The sequence below is a fragment of the Trichomycterus rosablanca genome, chromosome 11 (genome assembly GCF_030014385.1).
Source record: "Trichomycterus rosablanca isolate fTriRos1 chromosome 11, fTriRos1.hap1, whole genome shotgun sequence".
NCBI lineage: Eukaryota > Metazoa > Chordata > Actinopteri > Siluriformes > Trichomycteridae > Trichomycterus > Trichomycterus rosablanca.
Genome location: NC_085998.1, coordinates 680,391 through 698,365, shown reverse-complemented (window position 1 = coordinate 698,365; position 17,975 = coordinate 680,391). Strand labels below are relative to the sequence as shown.

General features: G+C 39.7%; 1 protein-coding gene across 1 annotated transcript in view; it reads right to left on the bottom strand.

The window, feature by feature from the left end:
- LOC134323457 (uncharacterized) overlaps nucleotides 1-17,975 on the bottom strand; it is a 92,921-nt gene that overhangs the window by 33,246 nt on the left and 41,700 nt on the right. Inside the window, exons 9-19 of the mRNA XM_063004983.1 lie at nucleotides 12,374-12,440; nucleotides 11,141-11,336; nucleotides 8,295-10,101; nucleotides 5,702-5,872; nucleotides 4,944-5,120; nucleotides 4,353-4,523; nucleotides 2,691-2,867; nucleotides 2,420-2,590; nucleotides 1,527-1,700; nucleotides 1,210-1,386; nucleotides 797-967 (exon numbers count right to left, since the gene is read on the bottom strand). Of these exons, the coding sequence (XP_062861053.1) occupies nucleotides 797-967; nucleotides 1,210-1,386; nucleotides 1,527-1,700; nucleotides 2,420-2,590; nucleotides 2,691-2,867; nucleotides 4,353-4,523; nucleotides 4,944-5,120; nucleotides 5,702-5,872; nucleotides 8,295-10,101; nucleotides 11,141-11,336; nucleotides 12,374-12,440 (3,459 nt within the window). The remainder of the gene's footprint in view (nucleotides 1-796; nucleotides 968-1,209; nucleotides 1,387-1,526; nucleotides 1,701-2,419; nucleotides 2,591-2,690; nucleotides 2,868-4,352; nucleotides 4,524-4,943; nucleotides 5,121-5,701; nucleotides 5,873-8,294; nucleotides 10,102-11,140; nucleotides 11,337-12,373; nucleotides 12,441-17,975) is intronic.

The following is a 17,975-nucleotide window of genomic DNA, read 5'->3' as shown; positions in this document are numbered from 1 at the left end:
TCTGAGCACTGACAGGCTGACCTCCCACGTCTTCAACCTCTGCAGCAATGCTGGCAGCACTCATGTGTCTATTTTTTAAAGCCAACCTCTGGATATGACGCCGAACACGTGGACTCAACTTCTTTGGTCGACCCTGGCGAAGCCTGTTCCGAGTGGAACCTGTCCTGGAAAACCGCTGTATGACCTTGGCCACCATGCTGTAGCTCAGTTTCAGGGTGTTAGCAATCTTCTTATAGCCCAGGCCATCTTTGTGGAGAGCAACAATTCTATTTCTCACATCCTCAGAGAGTTCTTTGCCATGAGGTGCCATGTTGAATATCCAGTGGCCAGTATGAGAGAATTGTACCCAAAACACCAAATTTAACAGCCCTGCTCCCCATTTACACCTGGGACCTTGACACATGACACCAGGGAGGGACAACGACACATTTGGGCACAATTTGGACATGTTCACTGTGGGGTGTACTCACTTATGTTGCCAGCTATTTAGACATTAATGGCTGTGTGTTGAGTTATTTTCAGAAGACAGTAAATCTACACTGCTATACAAGCTGTACACTGACAACTCTAAGTTATATCCAAGTTTCATGTCTATAGTGTTGTCACATGAAAAGATATAATGAAATATTTGCAGAAATGTGAGGGGTGTACTCACTTTTGTGATACACTGTAACTGTGATTGCTGAAAACTTGTTCTTACACTGAAATGATGATGATCATGCTCTTATTATGAAAACTTAATAAGAAAAAAGTCAGTAAATTCACCATTTACATGAAAAAATAAATAATAGCTCACCTGAGTGTGGTGGGTCTGCAGTGTGGATCCTTCAGTAGCTCTGAGAGCTTCTTCACTCCTGAATCTTCATTTAGCTTCTGACTTAGATCAAACTTCCTCTCTACTAACAGGTTTATACTCACAACCTTCTTCAGATCATTGAAAGCTTCTTCTGCAGCAGCACCCAACAACCTGCAGAAAGAGAAGAACCACCAATTCAGAATCAAAACCCACAGTGGATCTGTGAGACAGGAGCGAAGAAATCAACAATAACAACTGATTAGATACTTTTCAGACAGGAAAATCTTAGTTACTAATATCCAAGGATGGACCTGAAGCAGCAGAACCAAAAGTCTGGCATGAATCATCATGATCTGAAATTATTTTATAACTTAAATGACTCATTACATCATTATACTAGAAAAGATCTTTACTTCAGTTTGTTCAGTTTAGATTTTTTATTCTGTACTAGATCATCAAGCGGTTTTACTCCTGAATCTCCAGGATCGTTCCCTCTGAGATCCAGCTCCATCAGCTCTGATGATGGGTTTGATCTCAGAGCTTCAGCCAGAGCAGCATAACCTTCCTCTCTTACACCACAATCTGATAATCTGCAGAAATAATAAAATATTTATTATTTAAATTCGCTGCTGGATCATATTTTACTTTCATAAATAATAACTTTGTAAGAAGATAAAATATCACAGCACTTTTATGATCTAGTCATTTATAAAAAACATTAAATACTAACGTGAGTTTGTGGAGTTTGAACTGTGGATTCTTCAGTAGATGAGAGATCTGAATCACTCCTGAATCTCCTAGTTGATTGTTACTCAGATCCAGATCTTTCAGGTGTGATGGATTTACATCAAGAGCTGATTTCAGATCAGTACAACTTTTATCTGTAATGCTGCAGTTCCTCAAGCTGCAAATAATAAAAACAAAGATTCTTCTTAATAAGTATGAAGTTATTTGGTGTAAGTATGAACCTGGATGGTGTGAAGATGTAAAATGTAAAGTAAAATGGACCTAACCCATCTCTTCAGATAGATCCTGCACATAAATTTTACATTTATAACCTACAAGTGTTTTTATTATTATAATTTTTTCCACTTTTTTCCCCCAACTTTCTCTCCTCATCTAGTCGTGTCCAGTTACCGGCACATACAGTCAGTACAGACGGCATTTACATACACCAACGGGCACTGTGTACGGAGGGCCACACCCCCATCAGCATTATTCCTCAGCCCTGTGCAGGCGCCATTAGTCAGCCAGCAGGGGCCGCAGTTGCACCAGTTATGAGGACCTATGATCCGACTTTTTACCCCAACCCTGAACAACAGCCAATTGTTGTTCATACAGCTGCCCAGCCCAGTCGGAAGGCAGAGCTGAGATTCGATACGATGTATTTGAAACCCCAACTCTGGTGCGCCACTTGAGCAGCAACCTTCAAGAGCAACTCTGCATTCTTATATCAAAATCTATTATTTTGATATAACAAACTATATCAATTAAACACAATCTTCAGTATCCAGATGCAAAACAGGCAGGAAACGACTTTGCTAGATGTTTATACCCCACACTAACATATTTACAGATTTAATGTGAACATAATCACATTGTATATGCTATCTGATCACTCACCTGAGTGTGGTGGGTCTGCAGTGTGGATCCTTTAGTAGCTCTGAGAGCTTCTTCACTCCTGAATCTCCATCTATCTTCTGACTCAAATCCAGCTTTCTCTCTACTAACAGGTTTATACTCACAACCTTCCTCAGATCAGTGAAAGCTTCTTCTGCAGCAGCTCCCAACAACCTGCAGAAAAATGTACATAAAACAAGTTTGTCAAATAAACACCAAAGATTTTAATTAACACAGTTATACAAAAACAAAAAATCACTGGATAAACACTCACCTTAATGTCTTCAGTTTAGATTCTGGATGATCTAGTAACTCATAAAGTGGTTTTACTCCTGAATCTCCAGGATCGTTCCCTCTGAGATCCAGCTCCATCAGCTCTGATGATGAGTTTGATTTCAGAGCTTCAGCCAGAGCAGCATAACCTTCCTCTCTTACACCACAATCTGATAATCTGCAGAAACACAGTGACATTAAAATGTTTGTAAATGTAGATGTGAGTATCAATTGGTGAGTTCTTCTGAATGTGATTAATAAATGTAGATGAAAGCAAGTAGGATCATTTCTATCTCTATTGGAAATTTTAGTGCAAATTTTATTGCTTTAATTGCTTTTATTGTTGCTTGGGTGCAGCGACCTATTACGCTAACCTACCATCTAAAATTACATGAAATTTAAATAAACCTCATCAGGAAAATTAACATTTGAATGCAACAACATAATGTGAACAATCCTGCAGTAAACAAAATTCAGTACAATATAATAATTTAGAGTAAATACAGTAGATTTAAATGTCTCACTTCTTTCAAACATACTCATGTTCATTCTAATCAATCACTTAATCTTATTACTACAGACGATTGTTTAAAGATTGTGACAACATGCCACTCAGTGCCAAAAAAAGTGTGATTATCACAGGTTCTCCAGCAGGATGACTGACCCAAAACACAAAAGAATGGTGAAATGGTTCCAGTTATTTTTAATGGTTGTGATTGGGAGGAGTTTTGATTAACAGATGTTGCTTGCTGAGTTGGATTAGTTTTCTGATGTACTGTGAGATCAGGTGAAACATCTACATTTATCATGTATGAAATGTACTATGGTAAATGAGATCTATAACTAAAGGTTCTGTACAACATACTGTTAAAGGAAATGTTTCAAATACATCAGTTTCTGCAGGAAGCATTTTTGGTTGATTATCAGATCACAGAGCTTCTGTACTCCTGAATTACCTAGTTTCCTATTTTCACTCAGATCCAGATGTTTTAGGTGTGATGGATTTAAAGAAAACGCTGATTTCAGATCAGCACAACCTTCATCTGTAATACTGCAGTTACACAACCTGTGGAGAAAAAGATTTTTGGCTCCTCAGTAGTTTTTCATTTACTATGTGAACTGCACTAATAGAAAAAAAGATGATTGTGTCCATAACTTAAAGAAAACCATCTACATGCAGGTAAATGTACACACCTATAATAACCAGTTTAAATAACCTGATTTACACCCTTTTTACCTGGTGCTGCTGCAATAAAACCTATTTTTAACATCACCAGATTCTCTGACTGGAATCTCTGGCCACAAGGTTCCTCTAACAGCTAAATAAACAGGGAGGATCTTCTCCTCTACACTGTGTATAAACATGATCATTATACAGTTCTGAACAGATAAATGAAGGTTGCTCGAACTATTATTTTTTGTTATAATAATCTATATTTTTTATATCTTCTGCCTGCTCCAGTAATTATGAATCACCAGAGCGGGTCATTCTGGTCCATATACAAGGCCTGCATGGTTTTTATGATGGGTGTTTTTCCAGACATCATTTTACTCAAATTGTTATACTGATCATCAGCAATAATCGCTAGCGTACCTGACCACTGTGGCACCTGTACAATAATAAACATATCAGGTAAAAATCCACAGCCATCATTCTACATACACGAGTTTAGTTGTTCTGCAGTGTGGATCCTTCAGTAGATCTGAGATCTTCTTCACTCCTGGATCTCCATGTATTTTCTCTCTCAGATCCAGCTCTCTCTGCAGTAATGGGTTTATATTCACAATGTTCCTCAGATATTCAAAACCAGCTTCTGCATCAGGTCTCAACAACCTGTGGAATAAAGACATCAGCACATTTTACTGTGACAGAATTGTTCCATGTTAATCTTAAATTATTAATAATTACATGCTATAAAAATGTATAATAAACTATAAATGTATAATAAGATAAACAGGTTTATCAATTCTGGTGACAAATAAATATTTTACAATAATCACATTTACTTGTAAAATAAACTATAAATTAGTTGGTTAAAAACTACCTGCAGGTTTAAATAATATAAATTAAATAAACAAACATTTTTACTCATTTGCTCAGAGAGAGAAAAAGTGACACATAAAAAAAACTTTAAATTATATTTATTAAAACTGTAATTATTAAAAAGTGTGACCTGAATAAATGTAGCACATCACTACCAACAATTCCTCACAACACACACATTCACCCAGATTCAGGTTTACAAATATTCACCTCAGTGTCTTCAGTTTACAGTCCGAATCTTCTAGTAACTCATAGAGCAGTTTTACTCCTGAATCTCCAGGATGGTTCCCTCTGAGATCCAGCTCCATCAGCTCTGATGATGGGTTTGATCTCAGAGCTTCAGCCAGAGCAGCATAACCTTCCTCTCTTACACCACAATCTGATAATCTGCAGAAATAATAAATTTATTATGCAGAGACATGAGGCAGTAGATGAAATGCAAAAACAAAAATATCAGAAATTTGTAAACTTTTGTTTTGTTGCAGTTGTTTATGTTACTTACACTTATATTAAATTTGATGGCTGCAAGAAATTCCAATAGGAATTGAGACAGGGATGTGTTTACCACTGTGTTCTGTAATGGTTTAGGAACTAAGGTTGGGAACTGTTGTTGGTGTGAAAGTGGATTTTTTAACCACAAAACTCAGATTCAGCAGCTCGGTTAGACAAAATTTTAAACAATTTAAAGACATAAGGATAAAAAAAGAAGTACTAATGTTGAAAAAAGAAAAAGATCTTGGTGTAAAACCTGTGTTATTGCTACATGATGTTGAGAAACTACTACAAGCCCTAATAATTCTAACTTTTTACACTTAACCACGGTAAGATGCTGCTAACTGACTTTAAATCGCTGTAAACCCTTCCAGTTTTTTATTCTATACTTTAGTTTTATTTACAATATTACAGAAACCTCCAGCCACTGCTGGACTGTTATACTGTACCTAATAAAAGAGAGATCTCCAGTTTACCTCAGTATCTCCAGTTTACAGTTCTGATTCTTCAGTCCAGCAGATATCAGCTCTACTCCTGAATCCTGCAGGTCGTTGTTGCTCAGATCCACCTCGGTCAGGTTGGATTCAGATTTAAGAATCGTGAGTAAAGCTGAGCAGCTTCTGTCTGTCAGGTTACAGCTACTGAGTCTGAAAATACAACAGAACATCTGATCATCTACAAGCATCAGATCAAAAACATTACTCTGGATTTCTGCAGTAATTCCTCATTAAAGTCTTTATCAGTGTCAGGGTTCTAGTGTTTCTGGCCTTAGAACCAAGACTCTCATTAATCACAGCAGCTGTGACGATGAGTTCCTGTGTGCTACGCCCCCCTCTCAGTGAGCACACTCTCTCCTGCCATGCCCTGAGCCAACACCCCTTTCTTTATTGGTTCTTTGAGTCTATTAGCTCCCTCATTTCAGGAGGTATAAGAGGGGAGCTTGGGGGAAACCTCAGTTGAAGGTTATTTGCTCTGTGTTTCTGTGCTTCGTGACTCTCTGGGTGTAGTTGGTAGCTTTGTTTGTTAGCTTTGTTCTCTTTGTTAAACTTGTTAGCTTTGTGAGCCTTGTTAGCCTTAATTGACTTGTTAGCTTTGCTAGTTCACTTTGTTAGATTTGTTAGATTTGTTTGACTTGTTAGCTTTGTTAGACTTAATAGACTTGTTAGCCTTGTTAAACTTGTTAGCCTTAGTTAGTCTAGTTCACCTTAGTTAGCCTTGGTCGCCTTAGTTAGCCTTGTTAACCTGTGTTTAGTCTTGTTTGTCCTGTTATCCTTGTTTTGTTGTTTTGCCTTGTTTAGTCCTGTTTGTTCTGTTTTGTCTTTGTTATTAATAAATATTAGTTTTCTTGGTACATCTCTGCGTGTGTCCGCCCCTTTGTCTCGTCTTTAGACCCCGCATGACAGCAGCCATCTTACACACAGAACCGATTGTTGTCACTTTTTCATAGTGATCAAAAACTATAAAAAGTTGGGTGTCATCAAAAAAGAAAACAATAAAACTGACATCTTAAGTAACTAATTTGCTTTTTATGACTCACTGATTGCAGATGACATTGACCTCATGTGAGGCAGTGAAGAGGAACTGCAAGCGCTCAGCAGGAGCATTTGGCATGGAAGTAAGTGCATAAAAAAAGGAAGCTCCTGGCTAACACCACTACCCAGCACACAGCAATCAACATCATGTTTAATGGTGTAACACCTCCTGCGGATTCTAAATATACCACTGACTATCAGAATGCACAGGACTGCATTTACCAGTAGTCAGTGGGTGAACAGGTGACACAATCGGCCAATTGGACAGAGCCGAGAGACTCTACGTCACCTGTGTATTGATTAGCACCTGAAGCTAATTTAGTAAAGACTATATAAGTGTTTGGAGAACTGTGAAACTTTGCAAGGTATTGCCGTGTATCTCCTGCATACTGAGCGGTTTTGAATATTGATTGCAATTTTGTGTATGACCCATTTCGCCTTTTTCTGACTACGACTTCGGTTTTCCCTTTGGATTGTTATTGTTGATGATTTACTTCTGCCTGTTTTTGACTCTGCCTTGGATCGTCCTTCTGTACTTTAAACTGATTAATAAAAGGTCTCTAAGTATCTGCGAGCGTCTGCCGACTTTGTTCACTTTCGTGACAAATGGCCGGAAACTAGAAGTGGACCATTTTAAATACCTGGGGTTCATCATTACAAAAATTGGTAGCTCCACCAAAGAAATCCTTAGACTCGGCCTGGCCTCTTCTGCCATGAGTAAGCTGAACACTCTCTGGAGAAGCAACATCAGCCTCTCAAGCTGTACAAGTCACTGGTGGTATCCATCTTCCTGTATGGATGTGAGAGCTCGACTCTAAACGCTGAAACTGAACATAGAATTCAAGCGTTCGAGAACAGGAACTTCAGGCGACTCCTGCGTATTCGCTACACTGAGCATAAGACCAACGAATACGTCTGGCAGCAAATCACCATGCTCACGGGAAACCAGGAGCCTCTTCTTGCCACGGTGCGACGCCGTAAGCTCACCTGGTACGGCCATGTGACCCGCCATGTCTCACTGGCCAAGACAATCCTCCAGGTCACAGTGTAAAGCAAATAGTAAAGAAGGCGTCAACGCAAGTCCTGGCTTGACAAAGTCAAATAATGGACTGGACAGACCCCCGGACCGAAAGCAATGCAGGTCGCTGATTGTCCCCTACATCATGTACTTTTTGAAAATGTAATTTTTACATCTCCTGAATCACACCACTACATAACTTGCATTTGATAAATTGCATAACACTCTAGAAATGATGTGCAAAATGTTTAAATATCAATGTAAACCATTAGAATGTATAGGCAAATGTTGCACATTACAATGTTAAATCCATCCCAAATCTAGACAATGGTAGTTCTTACCCTCCCAGACTGGTGCCGATAAAGGAGGGATAGAAAGCAGATGGGACTAATGCCTTTACAAACTACAAATCATGCAGTGTTACTGAGCAGTTATTCAGTTTTAAGATGTAAAGTCATTACATCTCTAAATGAGCATCAGTAGAAAAAAAACAAGCCAAAATTAAAATGTTTTACTTACAGAGCTCTTTTTGATTCCTTGACGACTTGCAGCAGCCTCATAAAGCATTCATCTGATCTTATGAACTTCTGTAGGTCAAAATCACCCAGCTCTTCCTCTGATGTCAGCAACACAAAGACCAGAGCAGACCACTGTGCAGGTGAGAGTTCAGTTGCAGACAAACGACCTGAGCTTAAGCGGTCTTGGATCTCTTTTACTAAAGTATCATCGTTTAACTCATTCAGACAGTAGAACAGGTTGATGGAGCCCTCTGGAGATGGGTTTTCATCAAACTTCTTCTTGATGTACTTAGCAATTTCTTTCTGGCAGTCGGAGCTTCTTTCACTGGATTTCTGGCAGTCAGAGCTTCTTCCACTGGACTTCAACAGACCTCGGATGAGTTTCTGATTATAGTCAACTGTGAGACCCAGAAGGAACCGAAGAAAAAGATCAAGGTGTCCATTGTTGCTTTCCAAAGCTTTGTCTACTGCAATCCTGAGCAGTTCTATAGTTTTCTCCTCAGGGTTCTCTGCTGACTTCAACTCTTGGTTGAAAACATTCACAGTTTCATTTATGAGACGCATGTATGCATATAAAGAGGCGATAAACTCCTGAATGCTCAGATGCACAAAGCTAAAAACTGTGCCAGCAAACCTGCTTGTTTCCTGAGTGCACAGGCCAGAGTATGCAGAGATTTTACTGACATCAATTCCACACTCTTCTAGATCTGCTGCATAAAAAATCAGGTTGTTTTTTTCCAGATTATAAAATGCCAGTTTTCCCAGTGACAGTATGGCCTCTTTATCCCATGGAACATCCAAGGAGTTTTTTCCTGTATATTTCAGGTTCCCCTGGATGGTCTGGAAGATCAGAAAGCAGGTGTACATCTCAGTCAGCGTCTTTGGTGTCTCTTCATTCTCTGTTTCCTCCAAAATCTTCTCAAAAACTGTGGCTGAAATCCAGCAGAAGACAGGAATGTGACACATGAGGAAGAGACTCCGAGATGCTTTAACATGTTTGATAATTTTGTTGGCGAGGCTCTCATCACTGATTCTTTTTCTGAAGTACTCCTCCTTCTGTTCATCATTGAAGCCCCGGACCTCCGCCACTCGGTCCACACAGTCAGCAGGGATCCTAGCAGCTGCAGCAGGTCGAGTGGTTATCCAGATCAGAGCTGAGGGAAGCAGGTCTCCTTTGATGAGGCTGGTTAGTATAACGTCCAGTGTGGCTGGCATCGATGCATCCCTCCATGTCTCATTTTCCTGAAATGCCAAAGGGAGTCGACATTCATCAAGTCCATCAAGGACGAACATGACTTTATACCTGTCTGTGAACCTCAGTCCTTTAGTTTCAGGGAAAAACTCAGAGATGAGGTCCATCAGGCTGCGGTGGTTTTCTTTCTTCAAGTTTAGTTCTCTGAAAGGCAGAGGAAAAATGAAACTGATGTCCTGATATTTTTTATCTGTAGCCCAGTCAAGAACAAACTTCTGCACACAAATGGATTTTCCAATGCCGGCCACGCCCTGTGTCATCACCATTCTGATGTCCTTGTCTTGTCCAGGCAGTGGTTCAAACATGTTCTGACATTCAATTTGTTGCTCCTGCTGCATTTGAGTCGCTTCCTTTGTTACTCTGGTTTTCTGCTTTTGGATTTGTCTCAGCTCGCCCTCTTGGTTGATCTTTCCTCCACTTTCAGTGATGTAGAGATCCGTGTAGATCTGATTTAAAATGTTGGACTCTCCTTTTTTAGAAATTCCTTCCCACACGTGCTGATACTTCTTTCTCAGTCTTAGTTTCAGTTTACGCTGGTAAAATGCAGTCAGTTCATCTAAACAGACAATTATAAAAGAAAATATACATTCAAATTAATTATACTCTGATAATACTATCATTAACAATAATGATAATAATAAGAAATCTGCCAACCAGAAGAGAAGTTTTGCATCATATTGATCAGGTTTTTAGTTAAACTGTACTGATTTGCAGGGACTTTGTGGAATAGGGTTACAGTGGGCTCGGTGGTCCCATATTCAAAGTAAACAAACATTCACCCTCAAAACACTGCTGATTTAAGATGCTAAATTTCTCTGCCATGTTCCCAGTGTACCCAGATTAACCCTGACCAGGATGAACCGGTTAGTTAAATTGTTTGGATAATCTTTATTTTCAATAACCCTCCAACTGTGGTGAGAACACAACATGAGTGTTTAAAATGTGTAAAGTGTTATTTACAGACTCCACAATTATTGGCACCCCTGATGAAGACGAAGTAAAAGGGTTATGAGAAATTCAGTCTTTGCTAAACTGGCCTCATCTCACTCTGAAAAATTAGAAAATTAAATCAAACCTTTAATTAAAGTAAATTAAAGAAAAAAATATTGGCACCACTGCAATAAAGTGGAAGCATCCTCTGATTGTCTGTATGATGAGTTTCTTTCCATACATACACTTTCCCTCAGCAAAAATGCTTCATTTACTTTTCTTTTTTTATATATGCATTTTTCTCCCCATTTTTCCTCCCTTCCTTTCGGCAAGGGGGTCTCTTCTGCCAATCAGGATCCTTACACAGCGTATGAAGAACCACCCACCCACATATAGTCCGGCTAGTCCCCACCCTGCAGATACAATGGCCAATTAGTATCTGCTGCAGGCACTGCCAATTATGCCTGCCAGATGGCGCCCATCCGACCGATGGCAACACTGAGCCTGGAACCCAGGAGTTCAGAAACTCAGTGCTGGTGTGTCAGCGGAATATCCCACTGCGCCACCTGGGCACTTACTTTATGTTTCTAAGAACTTCTAGAGGTACCAGTAATTGTGGAGGGGATATTAGTTATATATCTATTGTATATCTGTTATATTCTTACTCTGAAGAGCAGAAGCGACATCCTCATGTTTCATCTTCTTCAGATAAAACAGCGTCATATTAAGAACGTCGTCTCTCAGATTAAACACCTCCTCCTTCGTCTTTGTCCCGTAATAGTTTGTGTTTTCTTTTCTCAGAAATTTTTTAAACATTTCCAGATCGTGCTTTACAAACCCGATGATCATCGTCTCCACCTCCTTAAAACAAACAAAGTTCACAGGTTTTATAAAATCATTAAATTATTCATTTATAATGATTATTTGAGGTGATGGCAATAAATCACCAAATCAACAATATCCCCAGAACCTGGCATCACAGGCACAGAGATTTTACATGAAAAACTGAATTACTCTGTTCACGAGCTAAAACTGGGTTTGGTTGAGTCGTTTAGAATAACAATGATTGAATACATTTAGAGGAGCTTGAAAGTTCCCCCACATTGACTTGATGTTCATGAGTCCACCATCAAGAGAACACAACAATACTGGAGTTAATGGCAGAATTGCAAGATAAAAAACACTCCTTTCCAAAAATAATACTGCTGTTTTGCTGCATCTGGGCCAAGACAGCCTGTATCAGTGATGGAACGATGAACTCTGAATTTCTACCAGCAAATTCTAACGAAAAATGTCAGATCTGTCAGAACTAAATCTCAAGATAACGTGAAGGAAGACCATGACCTAAAGCACACAAGTAAATGCAGGGGTGCTAGTAACTGTCACACATTTATCATTAAATTTCCAATTTCCAAATTTTCAATAAACAGCTAATTATTTTTATGTCCTTCACTATGACGAAATGTTCTCAAAACATTTGCTGGACTGTTGATGTTGTAAATAAAAGATTCATAAAAATATTAATTATATTTTTTGGTGGCACAGTGGCTAAGTGGTTAGCACTGTCGCCTCACAGCAAAAAGGTCCTGGGTTCAATCCCCAGGCGGGGCGGTCCGGGTCCTTTCTGTGTGGAGTTTGCATGTTCATGTGGGTTTCCTCCGGGAGCTCTGGTTTCCTCCCACAGTCCAAAAACATGCAGTCAGGCTAATTGGAGACACTGAATTGTCCTGTAGGTGAATGTGTCTGTGTGTGTGTGTATGTGTGTTTGTGTGTGTGTGTATGTGTGTTTGTCTGCCCTGCGATGGACTGACGCCCCGTCCAGGGTGTTACTGTGTGCCTTGTGCCCATTGAAAAGGATAAGCGGATAAGACAATGAATGAATGAATAATATTTCTTACATTAAAGATGTTGAAGAGAAAATCCTTGATCTTCTTCTGTAGCTTTTTATCAGATTTTTGGTCCACGCTGTCAAAATAAATTCAGTACAGATTTTTATAACCAGCAGCTCAAATCAGTATAGAGAAAACTCAAGTGTCCAAATCTGGACTCGTCTTGGACTCAGTAAATAAAATTCCTGTACAAACATCCAGTTCACTGTTTTTCAGTCCAGTTTTGCTTTCCTTACCATTTTATTTAATAACAGTAAAAAAAATAATTGAGAAGCAATAAAAAAGGCTATAAATTATCTGAACCGCACCTACAATAATTTAACAAGCTAATAGTGCAAGACCAGCAATTCACTTCATATTTAGTGTATTATTATAACATATGCATTCATACTACTTTATATTATTATTCTTATTTTTATTAGTATTACTATTATTAATATTGTTGTTTGGTTATTGTTATTATTATTATTATTACTGTTGTTATTATTGTTGTCGCTGTTGCTGTTATTCCAACCTTAAACATCCACTGCTAATAAATTACAACCTCAAATCAGAAAAAGTTGGGACAGTATGGAAAGTGCAAATAAAATGTAGAAAAACACAGAGTTTCTTACATTGACTTTAACTTTTAATAGATGTCAGACAGGATGAACCTGAGATGTTTTATCCTTTATCTGCTCAACTTCATTTTATTTATTAATGAACATCCATTCCTGCATTTCAGACCTGCAACGAAGGTCATTTACACTCTGTGGTGCAGAAATTAATCTAAAAAATGAATGCAGAAAAGTACATTGAGGGGGCGCTGCTGAGCTAGTGATGGGATAGGACGTGTTTGACTTGAGCTCCCACATAGTTTTTGTTTTTATACGTTTATTAGCGCTTTTTCCTACACAAAGTCTTATATATTCCAGACCTTAGTGCAGCTAAAACTCTCTCTCGGTGTATGAGCGATTCAATGGCAGCGAATCTGCGTAAATATAAATACACCGGACCTCCAAGTACTAGGCCTAGTGCAGCCTTGGCTTCGGACCCCTCCGGCTCTCCGGCTCGTCTGTCCGCGCCTTCTTCAAACGCCCCGCAAATGGATGCTACTGCTTTAAAATCAGAGATTCTTCTCTCATTGAAAGCTGACATTTCCGCAGTAATTAAAGCGGAAATGAAGAATGCACTCGCGGAAGATTTCAGCTGCCTGAAAACTGAGTTACAAGCAGTTAAAACAGAAATCATGAACAACATGGCGGCGATTCATTCTGATTTCGACCAGATGAGGGCCACCATTAAGGAGGTGGAGGGTGGACTATCTTCATGGTCAGATGAGTTCGCAACTCTACAGGTAACGGTGGCTAACTTAAAATCGGAGCTGGCGGGGCTTAGAGAGAAGTGTGTGGACATGGAGGGAAGGATGAGGAGGCGTAATATCAGGATTTTGGGGGTCCTTGAGACCACTGGCTCGAGCTCAGCTACATCGGTCTCAAAGTTGTTAAGAGAGTTGCTGCAGCTAGATAAAGACGTGCTGGTGGATCGCTCGCACAGAAGCTTGGCTCCAAGAAGACCAGATGGGAAACCTCGCGCTATCATAGCTAACCTGCACTATTATCAGGACTGTGTGGAGGTGCTATCGCGCGCACGGACTCGCGTTCCGCTCCGGATGAATGGAGACACGATTGCTATTTTCCCCGATTACACTGCGAGCGTCGCGAAGGCTAGGGCTGCATTCACGGAGGTTCGGAGAATGCTGCGCAATCGCCAGGGGATCCGGTATGGATTATTGTTCCCAGCTCGTCTCCGCATCACTCACAATGGAGAAGAAAAAGAATTTACAGAGGCGGATAAAGCTTTAAGTTACGTCAAGAAACATATTCTAACTCCTGCAACCGGTGCTGATGGATGAGCTTATAAACTTTGTGTTTACATGCCACTTTGGCGCAGCTTAGTCTGCAGTAGGCTCTGTTACAGTAATGACTGTTTCGTCTGCTTCTGGATGAGGTGAGGTGTTGCATAACTCAGGGATGGAACAATGACGTTTTGTATCAGTCTGGAGGAAACCCTGACAGAACGATTTTGGTTAAAATATATATATATGTATAATTTAATGTATAATAAGTTACCTTACAACTCCAGGTTATGGGCCCACCTCTACTCAGGGTTTAAAAAATCCCTTAATATTATTTAGAATATTCTTGTTATTACTATTGTTCCCATTTCATTCATCAAGTTTGTATAGCAGTGCGTTTAATATTGCTCATCTAAAAGTGAATTTACGTAAGAGGTATCCATTGTGCTCTTAAGGGCATTTTCTTTTGGCATGAGGACTGTTTCTTGTTTCTCTATATCCTGAGATATTCAGTCATTCAGCTGAGTTTATGATATGTTATATGACTGTACGTATTATATCCGTACAACGCGCTTTTTGAGTTTTTCTTTATTTTTTCTTAAGGATTGCTCTGCGGGGGCTCGAACGTCTTAGTTGGCTCTAGGAAGTCTCCAACGTAAGCACATACTGATGTGTGGATTTGTTGTGATGGGTTCTTCATGGTTAGCACCTTGTTCCTGTAGGTGTTTTTGGGGGATATGGGGGGAAAGTAGGAAAGGGGGTTTACATACCAGACCTGATTTTTATTATTTTATTTAGTTCTTTATTATCTGTATTTATATATGGTCAGAAATGTTTTTTTTTTTTTTTTTTTTTTTTTTTCTTTGTTTGCTGTCTCTCCTGTTGCTGTAATTCTCATCTTCTATGGATCCCTTATATACAACCTTCTGTATTTAAATGGCTAGCATAAACAGCTCTAGAGGGCCGGGTGGTTGCTCAGTCAATTTTGTAACATGGAATGTTCAATCACTCAATCATCCAGTGAAACGTAGGAAGGTGTTTGCACATCTAAAACAGTTTAACGTTGATATTGTCTTTCTTCAGGAAACCCATTTACGTTCTACAGATCTCTCCAGACTTGGCAGGGAGTGGACAGGGCAGCTGTATCACTCGGTTTTCCATTCGAAAGCTAGAGGAGCAGCCATTCTCATTAGTAAAAGTATACCATTTACATTAACAAAAGTAGATGCAGATCCTGCTGGACGATACATTATTGTAGTGGGGCAGCTTTACGCGCTTCCAGTCATTCTAGCTAATGTATACGCACCGAACTGGGACAATCCTGAGTTTTTTACAAGTTTTTTTGCCCATTTGCCTGATCTTACGACGCATCACCTTATCTTAGGGGGCGATATGAACTGCACACTTTCCCCTTTATTAGATCGTAGTTCCTCTAAGAAAATCTCCCTATCTAGATCTGCTCGAAGTGTTCAGCTGTTTCTTGAGTCGTATGGCGTGACTGATGTGTGGAGGTTTCGTAACCCTGCTTCCAGGTTGTACTCCTTTTTTTCCCTGGTCCATGGTACATATTCTCGTATAGAAAGTGATTATGGATCCATTGTTGTCTCGGACCATGGCCCCTTGGTTATGAAAATGCGGATTCCAAACACCCAATCTAAATATCGCCCCTGGAGGCTTAATCCGCTGCTTTTATCTGAGGAAACGTTTATTAGTTTCATTAAATCTGAGATCGCGTTGTTCCTGGAAATTAATCAAACTCCAGGAATGTCTTATTCAACTATTTGGGAATCGCTGAAAGCATATATTAGGGGCCAGACCATTTCATATTGTGCAAATCAGAGGAAGATGAGGACTGCACATCTCAAAGAGTTAACTGAGAAGATATTAGAATTGGACAGGCTTAATAGTTGTGCACCTTCAGCGGACCTAAGGAAAAAGCGCATGTCACTACAGGTTGAGTTTGATCTCTTATCGACACGTCAGGCTGAATATCTTCTCTCTAGGACACGACAAAGGTATTATGAACATGATTATATCAGCAATTAAGTCTATGCAGAGTGGTAAATCGCCGGGCCCAGATGGCTTTCCAGCAGATTTCTTTAAAAAGTTCTCAGATTTACTTTCCCCTTTATTGCTGTCAGTGTTCCAAGAGTAATTTTTAACAAAATCCCTACCTTCGACCATGCGACAGGCAATTATCTCTCTCATTCTTAAAAAACATAAAAATCCCCTGGACTGCAGTTCGGTTCGTCCAATTTCGCTTTTAAACACAGATGTCAAAATCCTTGCTAAAGTTCTGGCCCGTCGTTTAGAAGGGGTTCTCCCATCCATTATATCATGTGATCAAACAGGTTTTATTAAAAATCGTTTTTCTTTTAGTAATATCAGACGTCTTTTGAATATTCTTTATAGCTCCCCTCCACCAGGCGTAGCCGAGGCTGTATTATCATTGGATGCCGAAAAGGCCTTTGACCGGGTGGAGTGGAGCTATCTTTTTGATGCACTGGGGAGGTTTGGGTTTGGCCAAAAATTTATTTCATGGATCAGGATTCTATACACATTTCCGATGGCAGCCGTGCGCACCAATGATAACATCTCAACATATTTTGACCTTCACCGTGGCACGAGACAGGGATGTCCTTTGTCCCCACTCCTCTTTGCAGTTGCTATGGAACCACTTGCAATAGCCTTGAGGCAAAATGCAGGCGTTAAGGGTATATTTCGTGCGGGACGGGAACATAAGGTTTCGCTCTACGCAGACGATATGTTATTATACATCTCTGATCCTTTTTCCAGCTTTCCTATATTAATGGCTCTACTTAGTGATTTTGGTAAAATATCTGGTTACAAAGTTAATTATCAGAAAAGCGAGCTAATGCCTATTGGTGCCGGGGCTAATCAATTATCTCTGACTTCTTTTCCTTTTAAATTTGGTCTTAAGAAGTTCAGGTACCTTGGAGTGTGGATCACACGCAACGTTAAAGATTTATTATCAGCTAACTACCTCCCCCTGATGTCCGGTTTAAGGCAAGACGTTGAGCGTTGGGCCTCCTTGCCCCTTTCATTAGTTGGGAGGATTAACACTGTAAAGATGAACATCTTACCAAAATTTCTGTATATATTTCAGTGTCTCCCAGTTTTTATCACAAAGTCGTTTTTTTCCAAGTTAAATAATATCATTTCGACTTTTATTTGGAATAAAAAAAATCCCAGAATTAAGAGGAATACTTTGCAGAGACCTCGCAAAATAGGAGGGATGGCACTGCCAAGTTTTCTACATTATTATTGGGCGGCCAATATCAGAGCATTGCTCTACTGGATGAAGAAGGATGCTGCTGCACCTGAATGGGTAATCTTGGAAGAGGCGTCCGTTGGGCCCACCTCTTTAGCCGCCTTACTGTGCGCTAGTTTACCGTTTACAGAGCCTATCTCTAGTTTCACCTCTAATCCTGTGATTATACACTCAATTAAAATTTGGAATCAATTTAGGAGAACTTTCTCACTCAGGAGCCTCCCTCTGGCAGCTCCTGTTGTGAAGAATCATTTATTTGTCTCATCAACGGTGGATGAGGCCTTTGCAATGTGGGCTGCGAGAGGTGTGGTGTCATTGGCTGATCTTTATATTGACTCTAATTTTGCGTCATTTGAACAATTAATGCAGAAATATAATATTCCCAGAACACACTTCTACAGATATTTACAGCTTAGGAGTTTCGTAGCTTCAAATCTGGATGGCTTTCCCATATGTCCACCCACTTCTCTGCTTGATTCAAT